Below are 20,462 nucleotides of genomic sequence, written 5' to 3' on the forward strand. Positions count from 1 at the left end.
ACTTCTGTTTCAGGTGTGTGTGTGTGTGTGTGTGTGTGTGTGTGTACATGGTCACAATATATAACGTATTTCTTCCTGTGGATTGCAGTCCAAAAAGATGGAAAACCACCGATCAAGAGGATACCACTAAGTCCAAGGAGTCCCTGATCTGCTGCAGCAAAATTAGCTAAAAATTTATGAAAGAATTTTAACGACATGGAAAACTACTTATGATTGAGACTGAGTGTGGTGGGGGAAAATTACAAAGCGTTGAATACAGTAAGACCTCAACTTCGTAAGAAAAAAATTACGAAAAGACCAGAGTCATTCATTCATTTCCAGCTTTATCCATCATGAGTAAATTCCTAGAACACCATGAGTAATAAAAAGGCACTTCATTTGAAAAGAGTGTGCTCACATGGAATAAGGGAAACGCAGGAGACACAGAGCAGGGACCCTGTGGGTCTTGCTCCACGGTGCCTGGAGTCCCGTTTGCTACACAGAAGACAAGAATGATTTGTTGGATGAAAGAATGAAGCTAAGGGGGCACATGTTCACAAATCCCAATCTTAGAAGCACACAGCCTTGCCTGGCCCCAGGGAGGAGGGGGGTGCTGACTGATGGCCCTGCTTTATGCAGCTACAACAGCTGTATACCTTGCAGCATTTGCTGTGGCCTCCCGGGCACTTCAGACATTGCAGTTGCCACAGATCTTGCTGTCATCATCCATTTAGGAGACAATTCTGTGTCTGCTTTGAAAAAGGTGTGAATTTTTTCACTGCTTTATTGAAAAAGCAGTGCAAATTAATTGTTAATAAGGCAAATGGAATGCTTATATGACAACATGTTAATCATGGTTTCTTCTGGATAATGCAGTTTATAGGGGGCACCGAGATTAGTAGGGATTTAAAAGCCAAACCCTGTGTTAAGCTTTTTACTAGACCTGCATCTTATCCTCATGACCACCTGATGAAACAGGTACTGTTATCCTTATGTGACACAGGAGGAAAATGCTTACTATTAATAATAGTAAGTAATAGCTATAAAAGTAAGTAATAGCTATTGAGCAATAACTGTGTACCAAAAATTAATGCTGAAAGCTTTATGTGTATCATCTCATTTAATTCTCACAACCACCCTACGAAGGAATTCCATTTATATTCCCATTTTACAGATGAGGAAAAGGAAGGCTTTAGAGAGGTTACTTCTGAAGAGAGCATGAATGAAAAAGCACGTATGGTTGCCAGCTCCTGGCTGTTTCTAAGGGAATCATGATTGACCCTTGGCTAGCCCCTGGGAATGGTGGCCCTGGAGAGTTCTTTGTGTTGATTAATGATTTTGTATATACACCTGGAGCAACGAACCGTGTTCTACTAGCTTGTCATGTTGTTTTGAATTAGTGTCAAGACTGATGATGTGCACCTGGTTTCACTGTTGGGTCCTGAGTTTCGGTTGCCATGGCAGATTGCGTAGCGAGATCTGCCTATGCAATCAGCCCCCACTTAAAGGTCTTGGACCCTGAGACTCAAAGAGGTTTCCTGGGGCAGGGACATTCCATACATGTCCCTGTGCTTCTCTGCTAGAGGGAAAACACATCCTGTGTGTCCTTAGATGAGGAACAGCTTTGGAAGCTTGTGCCTCGAAGATGTACGTCTGTTTCCTGACACTTTTGCTTTGTGTCTTTTGATACCAAGAACCGTACTGCAAACACTATTGGATCTTGTAAATTCTCACCAAGTGAAACACTACCCAAGACCATGCAAGTAAAAGGTGGTAGAAAAAGAATTCCAACCCAGCCAGCCACACTTCCAGGCTTGCTCTCATAACCATTGCATTCCACCATAATACAGCTAGCGTATGGTAGGTCCTGCACTGAAAATTGGTGCTGTTATTATTGTGATTTACGGTGCTTCCTTTGTTTTCTAAATTTTCTTTGATTGAATATACATTATTGGGTAATCAAAGAAAGAGAAAGCCTAGAAATGTACTTGGTTAGGAAATAGAAAAAGAGGAGTTGGAAAGGAAACAGACCACAAGGAAGTAAGTTAGCAGGCTCCAATATAACCAAGTAAAGGAGCCGTAAGGTTAAGTGGAAGACACTTTTATAGAAGAAAATCTTCTCAGTCTTGGAGTCGGCAACATCAGACAGGACACACAAAATGCAAATCACAAAAGGAAAACCTGATAAATTGGGCCTCGTCATTAAAACTTTCTGCTCTGTTAAGATGTTGAGTAAATGAGAAGGCAACTCACACGTTGGCAGAAAATATTTGTAATGAATATATCTGGCAAAGAACCACTGTCCAGTACATACAAGGAATTCCCACAACTTAATACTGAGAAAATGTTAGAAGTGTGTAAAATAGGGGCACCTGGGTGGCTCAATCTGTTGAGCGCTGACTTCGGCTCAGGTCATGACCTCTCGGGTTTGTGGGTTTGAGCCCCTTGTGGGGCTCTGTGCTGACAGCTTAGAGCCTGGAGCCTGCTTCAGATCCTGGGTCTCCCTTTCTCTCTCTGCCTGTCCCCCACTTGCACTGTTTCTCTCTCTCTCAAAAGTAAAATAAACATAAATATATATTTTTTTAAAGTAGTGGGTAAACTATTTCAATAGCTACTTCACAAGAGAAGATGTAAGATGTAGGAATGGAAAATAAGCACAAACGAGATTCTTAATTTGATCGATCCTTAGAGAATAGCAAATTAAAATCACAATGAGACTGCCTACACACAGTAGGCACACCACAATGGCTAAAATGAATGATGGAAAATGGAGAACTAGAACTCTTATATATTGCTACTGAGAATACAACTGCTTTGGAAAAACAGCTTGGCAGATCCTTAAACATGTACTTACTACGTAATGCAACACTTCCACTCCTACACATTTACTCCCCCCAAAATGATAACAAATATCCACTCAAGTATTTGTATATTAATGTGCATAGAAACTTTATTCATAACTATTAAACCTGAAAACAACCCAAATGCCTAGACAAATAAATGGAAAAGGAAATTGCGGCTCCTCAATCCAATTGGATACTATCCAGCGATACAAGGAAACAGACCTGATACGTACAACAATGTGGATAAATCTCAAGGACATCACATTGAGCAAAAGAAGTTGACACAAAAGAATGCCTATTGTAGGATTGATTATATTGATATGAAATTCGTGTGGTTGCCTTGGGATCTTTTGGAATGATGGAAACGTTCTATGGCTTGATTGCGGCGGTGGTTATAGGAGTATGTATATGTATTGGTCAAAACTCAACCAACCACATGCTTAAAACAGGTACATTTTATTAAATATAAATTATCTCTCAATATTGTTGATTTAAAAAAATATATGTAAGGCAGCTCCTCCATCTAGCAGCTTGTGGCACTTGCTTTGACCCTGCCCCCCCTGCCCCCAGACTCAACCAGAAGCGCGGCCCCTAGCCACTCACTGGTATCAGATGCAAGAGCCTGTGCTGGAGTAAGAAATCAGGCCTCGCTGGAGGCATCCAAGCCAAGGTTGGAAAACTGCTTTTCCAGAAGAAAAAGGAAACCTCTACATCGGAAAAGGTGACTAATAAGCATACCTGAAGGACGTGGTTGCACAAATACCAGAATCTGATCAGATAAAACAATTGTGGGGATTTCCTGGGACCTCCAATAAACTTACAGAAACTTGTTTTTTGGACTTCACAAGAGAAATAAAACCTGAAGGTACCACCTATTCAGAACACTGCTTACAGAAATATTTCTAAATGACACAAAGAATATCCGTGAGACCCCAGGAAAATCATATTCGGGGGGATGAAGCCTCAGTGGCCAAAGCAGGACTCCTTGGCCAGCCACGACAGAGAAGTCCTCATGAATGGACTCTTGCCATCAGCGGTTACTCTAGAAATGAGGATTCATCTGACAGAATCCCCTGAAAGCAGCAGCCACCATGTTAAACTCTCATGACTGCAAACTCTCATGATTGAAACCACTGGAGACACAAAATTGCTATTTACCAGAAGTAATCAGATAGAATGCCTTATTTTTCAATGAAAGTAATAAGATGCAACATTTATGGAGGCCCTAAGATTCAGCAGCTTGGTCACTTTAGTAGAAAAATCATTTCTAATAGTTTCTTCAACAAATATGTATATACGGCAGTTTCGCTGAAAGAGGGGCCGTTAATTTTTTTTTCAAATATTGCAGAAAGGCAGGGAGAAGATAGCTGGAAAATCACCATTGGATCTATCAACTGGTGGTGACTAGGAGTTTCAAGACTACAAATTCAATAGCCCTGGGGGTCAGAAATCAGATTGTTGTACGTGAGGGGGGAATACTTGACATGTAGAACAAACTGAGACGCTTTGGGTCCCTGGAGCCCAAGAGGCTAAGCTCACACATAGCATATATGCTAACTACGTAGCAATAAAGCCCAACCTACTGGAATACCAAACCCAGAAATCTACTCCGGCAACAGTCATCCTGTTGATTCAAGATATTTTGTAACCTTAAGTAGAGGAATGTCAAGAGTCTCTTCATCCCTGTAAGAGGTTTCTTAAAAATCAAAACATTACTTATCTTTTCAGCTTCCTTTACATTCTTCTCTCCATTCTCAGCAGAAGGCTTTCCCCTCCTACTGGGCTTAGAAGGCTTCCTCTCATGTGGCCATAAGGCTTCTCATCCATCTTCTCATCTTCCGCCGTCCCTCTCCTCTGTACCAGGAAGACGGAGCCTCCTCCAGTTAAAAGCTCTCCCCTGCCTGTCGTGGGAATATTCTAACACCACTCAGCTCTTCCATGACAGTGCCTTCCCTTTGCCTCTCTTGGGGGCTCCCAACCCCCAAAGCGATTTCTCCCATCTCTTCTCGGCACCAAAGCTGCAAACTTCTCGCATTAGTCAAACCCCTAAGTCGCTATTTCCAGATCATACTTTCCTACAATCTGGCTTCTTCATCTGCCCCAAGAACTTTCCCTCATGCCAAATCCTGTAGGATTTTACAGACATAGGCTCCCTAAGGTTTCTACAATATTTGACGTGAGGGTCTAACCCTGTCCTTTTTAAGGGTCCCTTTTTGGCTTCTGAGAAGCCCTTCCTCCCAGTTTCCATGCTAGTGTTCCACCCTTCCTTTTCATCCTCCACTAATCTTCTGACCAATCAGTTTGGATGTTCCCTTGAACATCTAATGTTCTGCAACATTCCCTCCAGCCCTCCTCCCCTCTTGGGCAGCACTTCTCAAACTCTAATGGGCATATGACTTACCTGGGATTCCCGTTCAAAAGCAGATTCTGATTCAGTAGGTTTGCGGTGGAGCCTGAGATCCTGCATGGCTAACGAGCTCCCATGGGAAGCTGGTCCAGGGACATGCTAAGTATCAAGATCTTAGAGAACAGAGCCTGCATCCAGATTCAAACACTTTCAAACTCAACAACTTGAGATGTGATCAGTCCTACATGAAACATTCTGAGTCACAATTTAAGTGCCACAAAAATGAACATTCCATGAGGATTATCCATAACCTTATTATTTAAATTTTTTAGGAACAAGCAGTTTTCCTCAATATAGTAAAGATGGGTAGGAAGTATCAGCCCCAATGTTTCAGGTAATTAGAGTCAGGTTTCCATTAGCAAATAAGGATGGTGCAATGAGAAGATCAAATTAAGTGAGGAGGAGAGGGTTCTGCCTAATCCTTAGGCTGGAAGTCACCTGAAGTGCAACAGTTTTTTCTAGAATATGTATTGATCACCAAGTGACAAGAAGATTCAGTCACTCTCATTTCTGAATAAGCCGAACTTATATCCCCTCACATATGATTCTTCAATTGCATCCACTGCCTTTCTTCATAGATTGTGCTCTTCAACTGGCATTTGATTTTAGATTCATCCTCCCAGACCCATTCAGCTAAGCCAGTAATTCAACCTTGATGCGATGTCAATGATCACCCGGGAAGATAACAGTCACGGTCCTTCCTCGGGACAAAGCTTTGAAAGGCTGGTTTCTTTCATCTCCTTTCCTCCTGTGTATTAGAAAGATTTCTGCCACAGTTGGAGAATTCATTCAATAGCATGATTTGGGCTTGGTGATTATGAGATGCCTAAGCTGCACTTTGTTATTTAATCATCTACAAAAAAAGGGGCCATTTATTGCTCCTGGTACTTCAGCAGTAGACAGACATTGGATTTCAAGTCAAATCTTCCATGAGTCCACTGAAATTATGCTCTGAAGAAAATAAGGTGGCATTAGAACATGGGGTACTTGGGAGAAATTTCTTGATGAAAGGCCTTACCTACTGAGGATATTATTTCAGGCAACTAAAAAATAAAGACTGAATTATAAAGCAATTTGTGTCAAGATGCAAGTAATAGCTACTGGAATAGCAAATGAATGTAGTATTATCACTGCTATTGAAATGAGTCAAAATTAATTCACAGTGAACTATTTTTCTAAAGATGGAAAGAATTTATGGGTTTACTATCACGAACCCCCAACATTAGATGTTAGCATGTCAAATACTAAATGCAAATATTCAGATAATTAAATAAGGTCAGAAGAGGATAGGGAACAGAAATTTTCCTTTTAAGTTCATCAGGCAAAACCTGACACCTCTTTGAGTTATCTGATTGAGAATAATTAATTGTAGACAGAGATGAAGTCAGACTTGATCTCACGGTAACCGAGCATTTTTCTTTCTGTTTCTGTGTTCCGAGCAGTTAGTCCGAGGAGCGATTCCAGGCTTGGAAGAGGTACTGTTTAAGGCGTACCATGAGAGGAAGTACATCTCTTTTCATCAGTAAATCTCTGCTCGATTCACCCGATGACAAATCTGCATTTTCACATTTCAGAGACCTAAGCGTAAGACCGCAAATGGTCCAGGCATTGTCCTGTCCACGCTTCCTGTCATCACCAGAGTCCCTGAGGGAGCCCTGTGGCTAGTTGGGAGGCATGGGAATTGCAGTAAAACACACCAGGGTTCAAGTCTTGGCTAGGCCGTCTGCTGACTGTGCGATTCTAAGTAATTTCCGTAGCCTCTCAGAGATACAGTCAACACAAATGGAGTTAATATCACCTAATCCGCAGAATGATGAGAATTAAACAAGCGAACACACGCAAAGCACTTCGTCCAGTCAATAAAGGGTTGCAGCTTCTGTCGCCAGGGTCACTTCAACACTTCATAATTACCATGCTGAAAATCTACCTCGTTCCTCCATTATCTGTGGAGCCAAGCCCAGTGTGGCCTGAGGAGCAGCAACCTCCAGATTAGTTCCACTTCCACCCCAAACTAGTTAACTCACTAATCCCTGAGAATCCTGATTAGTTAACTCACCAGTCTGTGCATATCCTCTGACTAGCTAACTCACTAATCCCTGAGTATCCTGACTAGTTAACTCACCAATCCCCGAGCACCCTCTGGGCTTTCCTATTTCTTTCTTCACTCATTCAATTTTTCATTAACATATTTATTAAATATTACAGAGTAACCCTGAGGAAATAGGTATTAGGATATGTGCAGAGGTGCCAAAGGTTAGTAAGACACAGTTCTTCCCCTCAAAGTGGGTCCAGTAGGAGAGACAGCTATCTGTATAAGTATTTATAATGTAAGGGGAAAGCTGTCGTAAAAGACAAAGTGCTGTGAGAGCACGGAGAAGGAAACGTTTAATTCGGATCTTGTTTTTTGCCTTATCCGCAATGTCCTCCTCTATCTCTATTATATAAATCTTATTCAACTTTCAAAACCAAACAGTTCCAAGCATTGATCTCTTCAGCACATATCATGTGCTTTTCTGAATGCCTAGTCCTATGCTTTAGGCTGAGCAGTATTTAGAAACGGTGTTTTACATCTCTGAATGGCTGCTTATTTATTATGTATCACATATTCTCTTGTATTCTCAATCATGCCATCATGTGTCTCTACTCTCCAATTTTTTGTGTTCCTTAAAATCAAGGACTGGGTCTTTTTGGATGAATGCCCACAGCAGCTAACAAAGCTGAAGTGGATAGTAGATGATCAATAAATGGTTGTTTATTGCCTCTCAGTCTAAATACCAAATTTAGTCTGAGGTTCAAACTAAATTCTGGAGAATGTTTAAAGGAATGAAACTGATTTAGGCGTGCCTGGGTGGCTCAGTTGGTTAAGCGTCCGACTTGGGCTCAGGTCATGATTTCACGGTTCGTGGGTTCGAGTCCTGCATTGGGCTCTGTGCTGACAGGGACGACCTGCTTGGGATTCTGTCTCTCTCTGTCTCTCTCTGCTCCTCTCCCCTGCTCATACTCTCTCTCAATAAATAAACTTAAATGTTAAAAAAAAAAAAAAGAACTAAACTGATTTAAAGTGATGTGTAAACATGGGCTCTTGGTAGTGGACACCTGTACAAAAAAGATGGAACAGATTCTGGTCAGATACCAACAAATTCAGCCCTATCTCTGCCATGGCATTTTTAATACAAGATGATTGGTTCCACTATTTGACACTGAGAACGTTTTGTCCTAGTATGTATGAATAAGATCTTGTCACCAGAATGTCATTCACATTAATGAATTTTCATCTTCAAAGAACTGATCCACAATTTCCCGGCAAATGCCATTATGATCGTTTAAATCCTTGATAAACTGTCTATACACTGTAGTGAGACCATTTCCGTTTTTGTTTTATACTCCCATTTCTATTTTACTGCAATTATTTTCACCGGGATCAGTTCTCCCTGATGTAAAGTTTCCGACCGAAGTTTGATTCACCATTCAAGGTTTTGTCCCTATCAAACTTCACTGATTATGTTTTTAGCACTTTGGGTTTTCTTTTGTTGCCCTCATTTTTACTAATTCCAATTTTATCTGGGTCAAACCGGACAGATCCAAACGTTATTAAGAAGGTCTAAAGTCTGGAGTTTTATGTCATGCGGATAATTTCTACGAGTCTAATTTTCCACATCAGCTTTTAGTTTTCGGCATCACCAAGAAGCTATCATTCCTCAGCAAGCTCTGTGCTTTGTAATAAATTTTACCTGTGAGCAGAATTAGCCATTGTCAGTTGATTATTTCACACAAGTCCAACGTTTTGCTAGTGATCTGGTCATATTGTCCTTGGGGTGAAAACAGCACAGTCCAAACGGTACTGTTAGTGGAGAAGGATCATGATTTCCTGCTTCAGAGGTTACACATTAGGGATGCAATAGCTTCCCCTTTCTACTCTTATAATACAAACACCCTTTGGAGGAGTAAGATGTTAAAATATCAGCTGATGAGAGGCAAGCCACCGAGAGTGTCTATCCTGCGAGACTGCCAGGGTTCCAACCCCATTTCTGTCCTTTACTAGCTGTGTGGCTTTTGACAGTATACTTACGAATGTGTGCCTCAGTTTTCACACTTTTCAATTGAAACTGTAAGGATTAAATGAATGAATAAGCTCAGAACAACACCTGGCACCTAATGACACAGGTAAAAATTAAGTTCCATTATTACTATTAGAGGGGTTGCTTCAATGTCCTCCAAATAGATTGTTTCATATCTTTGTTCGACTGTGCCTCAGTTTCCTCTTCTGAAAAATGGGGTATTACCTACGCTGTAGGATTGTCATGCAATCTGAATGTGTAACACAGGGCTTAGAACAAGTGCTTCACCCTGGCACAGGGTGAAGTGTTATACAGTGCTATGTTTCTGCTAATGCTTTTTTTTTTTCCACCTTCAGATGAGTGGGTTTATGACATCCCAAGAACCCATGAGCTAGTTTCCATAGAGAATATTATGGAGACCGCATAAGGAGCCTAGGGCCGCAAGGCGAAAGGGTGCTATCAAATAAGTACAAAAATACATTAAAAGCAAAAGAGAACTATCCAGCTATTTAAAATGATAATCTCTACAATAATGTAAGCTTCCTAAGGGTAGGGGTTGTTGTCCTTTTTGTTCTTTGCTATGTATCCAGCATCTAAAACAGGGGCTGACACATCTTAGGCAGTCTATAAATATTTGCTGAATGAATAAATAAATGAATATGAAGACGGTGTGGCAACATTGGAAGTGTTTCTTGTACGATATTAAGTAAATAAAGCAAGACATAAAATTATATTACACTATGATGACAACTTTGCAGACATACACATGCATATGGTGACCATTAGACAGTAACGTGTAGAACTGAAAATGATTGTGTTGTTACTCTGTGATATTGTTACATTGTCTTTTTATATGGTAAAACAAAGAAAGTGAAGGCAAAAAGGTCCTAAAGAAAAATTATAGCTATGTCATAACTGTATATAATGTAGAGTACCATACCCCTATCCTTTTAAAGTTGGTCTTGAGAAGTCTAATTATGACCATACCCAAAAACAAAAACAAAAAAAGGACTTAAACCAATGAATTGGGACCCTCGATTATTATTATTATTTTTTTACTTTCTGATTTCAAGAGAAAAGCACAAAGGTACACAGACATAAATGAAATACATGTGATGTATATCAGACACAGACACACACACACTTTTTCAGATTATATTTCGAGCTGATTATCCATTCAACACAATCTCCTAGGCCGTCTACATCCACCATACAGTACAATGAGTATTTATGTTCAAAATGATCTTTCTGGGGCACTGCAAGGACTTCGATCATCAAACAAAGATTCAATTACATTTACCACCCTACACTTCCTAAGGCATTAAAGAAGCTAATGCGTTTTAGAAAGATTTTTCTATGGAAAGATTTGAACAAAGGGTGTCGGGTTAATTTTTAGTTAACCAGAAAATTTAATTAACCGGAATGACTTGTCCCCTGAACATTCCCATTAAATGAGGTTTTATTGTACTTTGATTTCTGAAATCTTTGCCTAGCTTCTTCCTATTAATAGTGGCTGCTGGAAAAGATAGAATTCTTGAGTCAAACTGCTTAGGGAAGATTAGATTGTTCTCAGTATTAAAAACAAAAAGACAGCAGGTGGAAAAAAACCCACATACTCTTCTTGAATGGCTCTTTGACTATGCTGGACTTTGACCCTTAGAAAGGCTGTGTGAAGAAATCAGCCCAGTAAGAGAAAAAACAGGAGTTTGGGGTCTTATAGTTTCTATTTAAAGCTATATTAGTGTTATAAGTCTCATTTTGAAAAAATATACATTAGCCATTAAAAATTAATTTATTTTTATTTGTTTTCCGGATTAATGGTCCTTCTAAAATAGAAAATTGAATGAGGACTTAGTTATTTCATTTGCAAAAGCTAATTGAAGCACATATTTATGAAATTAGACGTGGAGAAGTGAGCCACTGCCACCCACTCAACCACAACGAGAATGATTTTTTTACTTATGAGACAGGATAAAAGAAGAGAAATTAATATGCATGCAGTAATTCCTTCACCCTCCTTCTCAATCCTGCCAGTGCCTCTTAAGGAGTCTCGGTCTTTTGTGATGATAATGGAGATAATGGGCAGCGCTGGAAATCTCTGATGAGAGAAGAGGCCCTACGCACTGGATTTTGTGCTTTTTCAAATATTAACTTTTAAATTTAGCAGTGTTTGTAGGCATGCAAATAGATTAGGACAGTTATTTTAAAAGAGTTCATAAAATATATTCAACCTCCCAAGCTCCCCCCCCGCCCCCGCAAGCTCCCCCCTTCCCCCCGTCCCCAGCAGCAGGCTTCCTTACAGGGTGTCGGTCAACAGTGTTCCAAAGAGGCAAACCCTAGAGCACATGAGCTTATCAAGTCTATGGTTATGTCATGTTTACTGGTGTATCACTGGCCAGATCAGGTCACATGGCCAAGCCCACAGCTAACATGAAAAGGGATACACAGGGCAGGAATAATGAGAAGGGTCCTTCAGTTATCACAATAATCTCCACCACATGTTGAAACAACGTGATTCTCTCTTTTTGGTAATAATTTCCACCCTCCTAATTCAGAGCTGAAATTCACAGAGCTCAGTATTTTTATGGCTCCATTTCATGTTGAGTGAAATCTTCTCAGGCATGCCTAAGGGCTTCTCCATTCACAATGTGTAACACAAGTTCCTAGTGTCCCATGCCCCCATCCCCCCATCTTTCCTTCTGCTTCTCTCTCTCACACACTGAAGAAGCCTCCCTGTATTTGTTTTCTATTGTGACCGTAACAAGTTACCACAAATAGCACGACTTTTTAAAGCCACCACTCATTATCTTGAGGTCAGAAATACAGCGGGGCTGGCTCGGTGCTCTGATGTGTGCCAAACTAAAATGGAAGTGTCAGCTGCCTGGCACTTAGTGGGAAGCCCTGGGGAGAATCTTGTTCTGGCGCAATTGGTGGAGCATTTGGTGCCAGAGCTATAGGAGGGACCAGGGTTTGTTCCTGTCTTCCAGGGGCTGATCACATTCCATGCCTCATGGTCCCCTATGTCTTCAAAGCCAACAATTGCATATCAAGCCCTTCTCAAGCTTCAGATCTCTCTGATTTCTCCTTCCACCTCAACTTTCCTGCTTCTCTTCTGCCTTCTTCCAAGTTTAATCACTTGGACCCATCTGGAAAATCCAAGATAATCTCCCTATTAGTAGCCTTAATTCCATTTGCAAAGTTCTTCAGAGCAATCCTCAAATCCGTGTTTGACTGAATAGACAAGACCAGAATTTGGGAAATAAACCTTGAGGATTCTGCCTACCCTACCCACCAAATCTCTTTCCTATCTTATAACCCTCATAAAAATTTCTCTAAAATCTAGTCCAAATAAATAAATAAATAAATAAATAAAGTCCAGTCCTAGGTGATGACATAAAGATGTTATTCCCACCCACTCTCCTTCCTCAAAATATTCCAAAACCACAAAAAGAATAATAACTCTGTTTTTTTATTAAAAGAGAAAACACCTTTCCTAATACAATATATGGACATGGAAGCAGTTGGAAGAATCATAAATTACTTAACAGAGAAGAGGAAATCCAGACTTAGTGCTGATGAGAAACAGGCCTATTTGCCTCACATAAGTCTCAGAAAGACTCACGAATTCAAGGTAGCTGAGGGTGAAAAGAGTTAGCAGAGTTATTGATATTTGGGATTTCCCAGTGAAAGTTCCAGCGCACCTCCTGACCTGTCTATAGGTCACCAGTGGTCATATGTCACTCATGCACCTGGAAGTTCCAGCCCACTTTCTACTGTTTGACATTTCAATATAAACAGAGAGCCAAGAATCACCAGACAGTTGTAAGGACAAAGACCAAATCAAACCAAACAAACAGAAAGGAAGGAAGGAAGGAAGGAAGGAAGGAAGGAAGGAAGGAAGGAATAAAGAAGGAAAGAAAGAAAGAAAGAAAGAAAGAAGGAAAGAAAGAAAGAAAGAAAGAAAAAGAGAAAGAACGACACAGAGGAAATTCAAGGAAACAGAAGGAAACTCAAAAGTAAATATAATTAAAATTCTTAGAGAGATATAAGAAATAACTTCCATAAAATAAGAAGAGCAGACCATGAAAGGAAGAATCAGAAAATAAAAATCTCTGATAAATTAAAAATATATTTAATCAAAAAGAAAAAGTTAATATATGACTTGAAAGATGAAGTCTAGGAAATCCCCCAGAAAATGGCCACATTGAGTAGAGCAACAGAAAAGAGATGATGAGAACATTCAAAGATCATCAGATAGCACCAAATATTTAACCAATAGGAATTCCAGAAAGAGAGAAAAGAAAAAAGGAATGGTGGGAGGGACGTTATCAAGAGAAGAGAACAAGTTTCCTAGATTTAAGTACTAGAAAAGACCCACCCATGTGTTCAGCACAATGAATGAGAAAAGACCTTTACTGATATGCATTACTGTGAAATTTCAGTAAATCAAAATAAAGAAAAGATTCTGAAAAAGAAAGATAGGCTGCATTCAAAGATCAGGAATCAGGGTGTTGCTGGTCTTCTCAACAGCAAGAAGAGAAACTCACAGAGTAGAGTGATGCATTCAAATGACCAAGGGGAAAATAATTTTCTGCCTTGATTCTGCACCCAGACTATCCATCAAATACAAGGATAAAATAGAGGCATTTTTAGACTTACAGGGTTTTAAAAAACAAAAATCTCTTTGTTCACCCTTTCTCAGAGTATTATTGGAGTAATATGTCATCCCCTCCTCATAGAGAGCCTCCCCCCACCCCCCAGCCACCAGTGCAATAAGGAAATAAACTAAGGAGAGATCCAGGAGACAGGAAATGCAACAGAGAAGCAAAGACAATTCCCAAAATGCTGGCATGGGAGGCCACAAGCCTGCAGCTGGGAAAAGACCTAAAGAGTGTGACTTAGAGCCCAGCAGAGGGCTTCTGGAAGAATTTCTTCAATGAAACCCCAAACCAAACAAAGTAGAAGAGGAGGAATGACAGATTTTCTGACAGATTTGTGTAGAAAACAGTTACTGAGGGGTATTTTATAAAGCAGTTACAGTGTGTAGGAAGACATCAACTATTTTTTTAAAAAATTCAAGTAAGTGTAAAATAACTCATTTTTAAATTCCAGGAAAAAAAAAAAAAAAGAAAGTAAGTGCAATCTCAGTACAACACAAATGAAAACCCTGCATGTGGCTCCAATAATATAGAGATCCAATGATATTACGAGGCTGATGGGCAAGCAAGAGAAGGTGGAAGTGATAAAATTGATAAAAAGTAGAAATGGTCAAAGCTGACAAGACAAGGCTAACAAGGTGGGAAGTACTGTAGTTCTCTCCAGGGAACCGGAGGGAAAAGGGACGCCTGAGGGGCCACAGGCTTATTGTAAACATTTTAGAAATGATTACTTTTTTAATCTATCTGCATATGAAAACTAAAAATAGAACTACCCTACGACCCAGCAATTGCACTACTAGGCATTTATCCAAGGGATACAGGTGGCTGTTTCGAAGGGGCACAGGCATCCCCATGTTTATAGCAGCACTATCCACAATAGCCAAAGTATGGAAAGAGGCCAAATGTCCATCGACAGATGAAGGGATAAAGAAGATGTGGTATATATATACAAGGGAGTATTACTAGGCAATCAAAAAGAATAAAGTCTTGCCATTTGCAGCTATATGAATGGAGCTAGAGTGTATGATGCTAAATGAAATTAGCCAGTCAGAGAAAGACAAATGTCATATGACTTCACTCATATGAGGAATTTAAGGCACAAAGAAGATGAACATAAGGGAATGGAAGCAAAAATAATATTAAAACAAGGAAGGGGACAAAACATAAGAGACTCATATACAGAGAATAAACTGAAGGTTGCTGGAGGGGTTGTGGGTGGGGGGATGGGATAAATGGGTAAGGGGCATTAGGGGGGACACTTGTTGGAATGAGCCCCGGGTGTTACACTTAGGGGATGAATCACTGGAATCTATTCCTGAAATCATTATAGCACTATATGCTAACTAACTTAGATGTAAATTAAAAAATAAATAAGTAAATAAAAAAAGAACTGCTTTTGCCGTGTCCCCCCCAAATAAAAATAAATAAATCTATTTGCATGTAAACATTGGTAAACTTAAAATTACTCTTTTTAAAAGCACAAAATCCAGTCCACAAGGTCTCTCCTCTTATCGACGTCCTAACTCCCCGGGGTTTTCAATTTCTCTCATGAAGAAGAGAACCAGCTGACACCTCCCGCTGAACACAGTCTCATGAACAGCCATGAACAGGGTGGAACACAGAAATGCCCAGCCAACCCACAGAACTGTGAGATATAAGAGTCAGTGCTCTAGGCCATGAGGCTTGGGGGGCGATTTGTTACACAGCAATAGGTGAGGAGTACAACATGTAACTAAACCCAGTAGATTTTCTCTCCACATGTCCACATCACTGAGAAGAACACTGCATGCTGGTCAAGTGTGTCGATTCTAGAACCAGACATTTACTAACCATTTTGTACCTGGAGGCCTTCAGTGAATTACTTGTGTCTCATTTTTCTCATCTGTGAAATGGGGATAATAATAAAAACCTACCTCATAGGGTTGTTGTGAGGATTAAGTGATACTTGCAAGACAGGACTTGCTGAAGACCGTATGCATTCTCGATGTTGGCTATTATTTCGTTGTTATTCTTTAAGCAGATAAAAATGCTTAAAATCCAACTAGTTTAGTTATAAATATAAATCTGTGGGGGTGGGGCGTGCCTAGGTGGCTCAGGTGGTTAAGTGTCCGACTCTTGATTTTGGCTCAGGACATGATCTCATAGTTTGTGGGTTCGAGCCCCGCATTGGTCTCTGCATTGACAGTGTGGAGCCTTTTGGGGTTCTCTCTCTCTCCCTCTCTTTCTGCCCCTCTGTCACTCTCATTCTCTCTCTCTCTCAAAATAAATAAATAGACCTTAAAAAATTTAAACTGGGTAACAGTAAGATCTAGAGGCAGGAGCCCTAGGAACAAGATGAGAATCCAGTCCAGACTTTCAGACCAACTGACTGGTCAGGCAGGCTGTTGTTTGCTTAACTTTTTATAATGGAAAAATTTAAACGAATACAAAAGTAGAGAAGATAGTTCGATAAAACTCCTATGTACTCAGCTTCAGCAGTTACAAACTCATGGCCAAACTAGTTTCATCTAAATTTCCCCTTCTTGTCCCACACTGGATTATTCAAAGCAAATATCAGATATCATATCATTTCATCTTTAAATATTTTAGTATGTGTCTTGAAGAGATGAGACTCTTTCTTGTAAACATAACCATATATCAGCATCACTGCAAAAATTGTTAATAATTCTTTAATACTAGCAAATATTAAGGTCAGAGTCAAATTGCCCTGATTTTTTTTTATATTTTGTTTGAATGAGCATCTAAATAAACAAGATCTAGATATTGCAATTGGTTGATAGATATGCCTGAAGTATGGTTTGTATAGTAAAAGCAGGATAAAGGCTCAATTCTCTCCTCTTATTTACCACTTCTTAGCATCATATGTGGAATCCCAGTTTTTCAAAAGTTGAGTAATCTTTTCATCCTTTCTAGTCCTCCTGTAAAATCAGAGGGGTGGGATTAGGTAATATCTAAACTCCTTTCATCTCTATGATTGTGATATTTTGTCTCCAACATCTCTCAGAATTGTGTAAACTTTTACATCAAGGTAGCTTTTACTTGAACCCTTCTTCCCCTCTGAGTGCTTTCTTTTCTGCCCAGCCAACTCTTATTCAAACTTTAAGTCCCAGCTAGGATGTTACCTCATGCGACATACATTACATGGGACAATATTAATTGGACTCCTGCCTTTCTACTCACATTGCTTAATCCTCTGTCTACCCTCCTCCCATAGCACCTTGCTCTCACCTCTCTTGGTGTCCTTATTATAATGTACCTTAATTATTTGTCCATATATCTGTTTCTGATGATCACATGTTGGTTCCCTGGGTCAGTGAGACCACAAATAAAATGTGGGTCTTGCTGGAGTGATTCACTACTGGCTTCAGGCCTTAGAGATAATGAGAAAATTTCAGAACTGTGTTGGTGAACTACAAAAGGTCTCTTGACTTTTTGTTATTTCCATTCAACTTCCTATATATAGGATACTAAGTATGCTCAGGCTCATTTTTAAATTGTCTGTAGGGATGGTCTTTATCTGACCCTATGCATTTTGGAGTAAATGGTAGCCATAATCTCCCAGCAATTTTCATCAGCCTCTGAAACAGGTTCCGCTTAAAATATGGCAATTTGAGATGACTGGTAACACAACATTTTGGGGGATTTAGCAACAGTGAACCCAAGAGAATGGGATTAGTTTTCCTCATGCGTGTGTGTTTGTGTGTGTGTGCGTGCACGCTGCTGTCATTTGGTCTCAGCTCATTTGATTTCAGAGCACAGGCTGCCAGTTAAATAACAAAAATAAGAATGAATTGATAGTTTATTTTGCAAACACGCTTTGCATAGAGTCGCAGGGTGGAAACTACCAAGGATGGGTTCCAATGCTGCCCTAATAGAATGAAGCTTGCCCTCTCTCACTTCTATCTTGCTCTGTGAAAAACAACCAGAGGGGCTCAAAGGGACTTGGCCAGAATGTGTCTGATGTTTTAAGCAGATTTATGCTTCTATGTGAAAAAAAAAAAAAAAAAAAAAAAAAAAAAAAAAAAAAGGCAGCACAAGATGGGCCCGGCCTGCTGTTAAAGTGTTCCTTAAAATCTTGGAAAGTATCTTAGAAACTACTTGGGCAATAGTATGAAACAATAGCATTCCTATGACCCATGGAGAGCTAGATACTTTACTGGGCTATAAATATTGTAATGTCAGGATGCTCAGGAAAAAAAAATAAGGTATTAACCATGCAAAGAGGTCTTGGTTTATGCACATGGAGCAATTTTTTGCTACCATCTTTTTGTACCTTCCAAAAGTTCCAAGAGATGGGTGACACAGAAATGATGTCACTGGTGACATGAGGTTGACGTTTCTCGTTGTTATGTAGGAGCCACATAAACATCATGATTCAAGGAGTATTTTTTTCCCAGTATCCTTAAGTATGTTCTAGATCCTTTGGGAAATTACTTCCAACTATGAAGAGTGCTCCCCAGGACCCATGGAAAGTAGGCAGAGGTGGCAGTCACTGAAGCCTCATGTTAGGAATCGGGCTGCTAAAGTATTTCTCTGCTCTCTCTGCCCTCCCCCCAAAAACAAACAGTACAACTGCACCAAATATGCCTTTTTTTAAAAAACAAAAAAAGACCCAATGCTTTAAAAATGCACTAGAGATGGGCACCTGGGTGGCTTAGTCAGTTGAGCATATGACTCTTGAGTTCAGCTCAGGTCATGATCTCACGGTTCACGGGTCCAAGCCCTGAGTCAGGCTCTGTGCTGTGAGTGGAGAGCCTGCTTGGGATTCTCTCTCTCTGCCCCTCCTTTGCTTGTGCTCTCTCTCTCTCTCAAAATAAATAAACAAAAAATGCTTTCGATATTACTTAAAATTTATGTAACACATTGGCATAAATCTAGTCCTGTTCCCCCAACCCCATCTCTTTCCTAAAGGACATTTTCACATAAGGTGGGGGCTCTGATGGCTCCACATCATACCCACTGAGATTACTTCAGGCATAAAAGACACTTTGCAAGCATTATTTTGTTCAATCCTTCCAATAGCAGGCAGTATAGCTATTGCCATCCAGAGGTGGTGAAGCCTTCAGAGTTACATTCACATTGGCTTAATTTTCAAGGGAGTCACACACACACACACACACACACACACACACACACACACACACAGGGTAGACTGCCAATTTGTTAATCTGACTCAAAACTGAAACTACCAGGAGGCTGAACTGGTCAGCTCATCCTCTCCCTCTTGAGCAAAGCCCCTGGGGAAAGCCAAGTCACTCACAGTTGGCTACATGGTATGATCACAGCCAAGAGAACCAAAGGCTCTTCGGGGGGAGAGTCAGGAAACTAGTGAGCCAGGCATGTGTATACCACCAGGCCTGTGGGCCAGTATCCAGCTCAGATGTTCCCACCCTCCAACATTCTCACAACTTTGGTTCTTTATTTTTTTTTTTTCCCCCAAGTAGGTTCAAGCTGGAGCCCAGCTCGGAGCTTGAACTCAAGACCCTGAGATCAAGAGTTAGATGCTTAACCAACTGAGCCACCCAGGTGCCCCTGACAACTTTGGATAGTCCTACCCTAGAATCACCTCATTCAGCTAAAACAACGACTGATGACACATACTGTTCTGGGTCTTGAGAATAGAAGATAACCCAAATTGTCTAGCAGCTTCCGGGTCAGCGATCAACCGTGAGAGCAAGTCATCACTGTCTGAGTTAGCAACTTTGCTTATAGAAGTGCCACTCAAAGTGGAATCCATGGGTGCATCCTCTGTGAAAAGTATTCCTCCATGGAAACTTTTTCGTGTATTCTCATTTCTATGGTAATGTAAAAGGGGACATGAGCATATGCTGTCTCGTCTGGAGGCCACCTTATAAATGAGAATTGAATCATATACAAGATAGCAAAGGCAGGCCAAACACTGAGGCTGCCCTATAGTAGGCAGTAGAGGGTCACATGGGAAGAAGCAATTTAGTTTCACCCACCACTTCAAATTAATGCTGTTAACTGGAATTTTATTGGTTTTGCAGTTTTGTTTATTTGCCTTATAATAATACAAGACCTATAAATATAAGGCCTTTGTATGTAGTTTTACATACATTTAAGAAACATTATAATAAAAATAATGGAGATCAACCCCGGGGGCCATCAAAGAGTTTTCATTTTTTAAAGGGCTCTACACATTACTCAAATGTGAGAGTAATAGCTGACCTCAATTAATTACCTTGATTAGATTCTCTACTAGCAACACATTTCAGTTACTTATGTGGATGGATAAATTATCTCTCTTGTATTGAATTTTACTAATTGAACTCCAAGAAGCTATACCACAAACTCAGTAAATTGACAACACTATGAAAGTCATGTTCGTTTCATGCATCATTCCCTTTCTTCCTTCCTCTCTTCTTTCTGTCAGCACACACAGGCATTGTGCTAAGGCCTACATTCGGTGGATACAAATATGAAAGGGATAGGAATGATCCCTGCCTTCATGGAGCTTATGGGTCTGAGCAGTGTTTTCTAGAGGCTCTGGATGATA

The 20,462-nt window shown here is 40.2% G+C and overlaps 1 protein-coding gene across 1 annotated transcript; it reads left to right on the forward strand.

Moving 5' to 3' along the window:
* Positions 1 to 3,180: 3,180 nt before the first annotated feature.
* LOC125921629 (mitochondrial import inner membrane translocase subunit Tim9-like) lies at positions 3,181 to 3,916 on the forward strand. The gene is made up of 3 exons (XM_049629208.1): positions 3,181 to 3,222; positions 3,567 to 3,687; positions 3,757 to 3,916. The coding sequence occupies exons 1-3, from the start codon at positions 3,181 to 3,183 to the stop codon at positions 3,897 to 3,899; spliced, it is 306 nt and encodes a 101-aa protein (XP_049485165.1). The 3' UTR covers positions 3,900 to 3,916.
* Positions 3,917 to 20,462: the final 16,546 nt, after the last annotated feature.

The sequence above is a fragment of the Panthera uncia genome, chromosome C2 (assembly GCF_023721935.1).
Source record: "Panthera uncia isolate 11264 chromosome C2, Puncia_PCG_1.0, whole genome shotgun sequence".
Taxonomy (NCBI): Eukaryota; Metazoa; Chordata; class Mammalia; order Carnivora; family Felidae; genus Panthera; species Panthera uncia.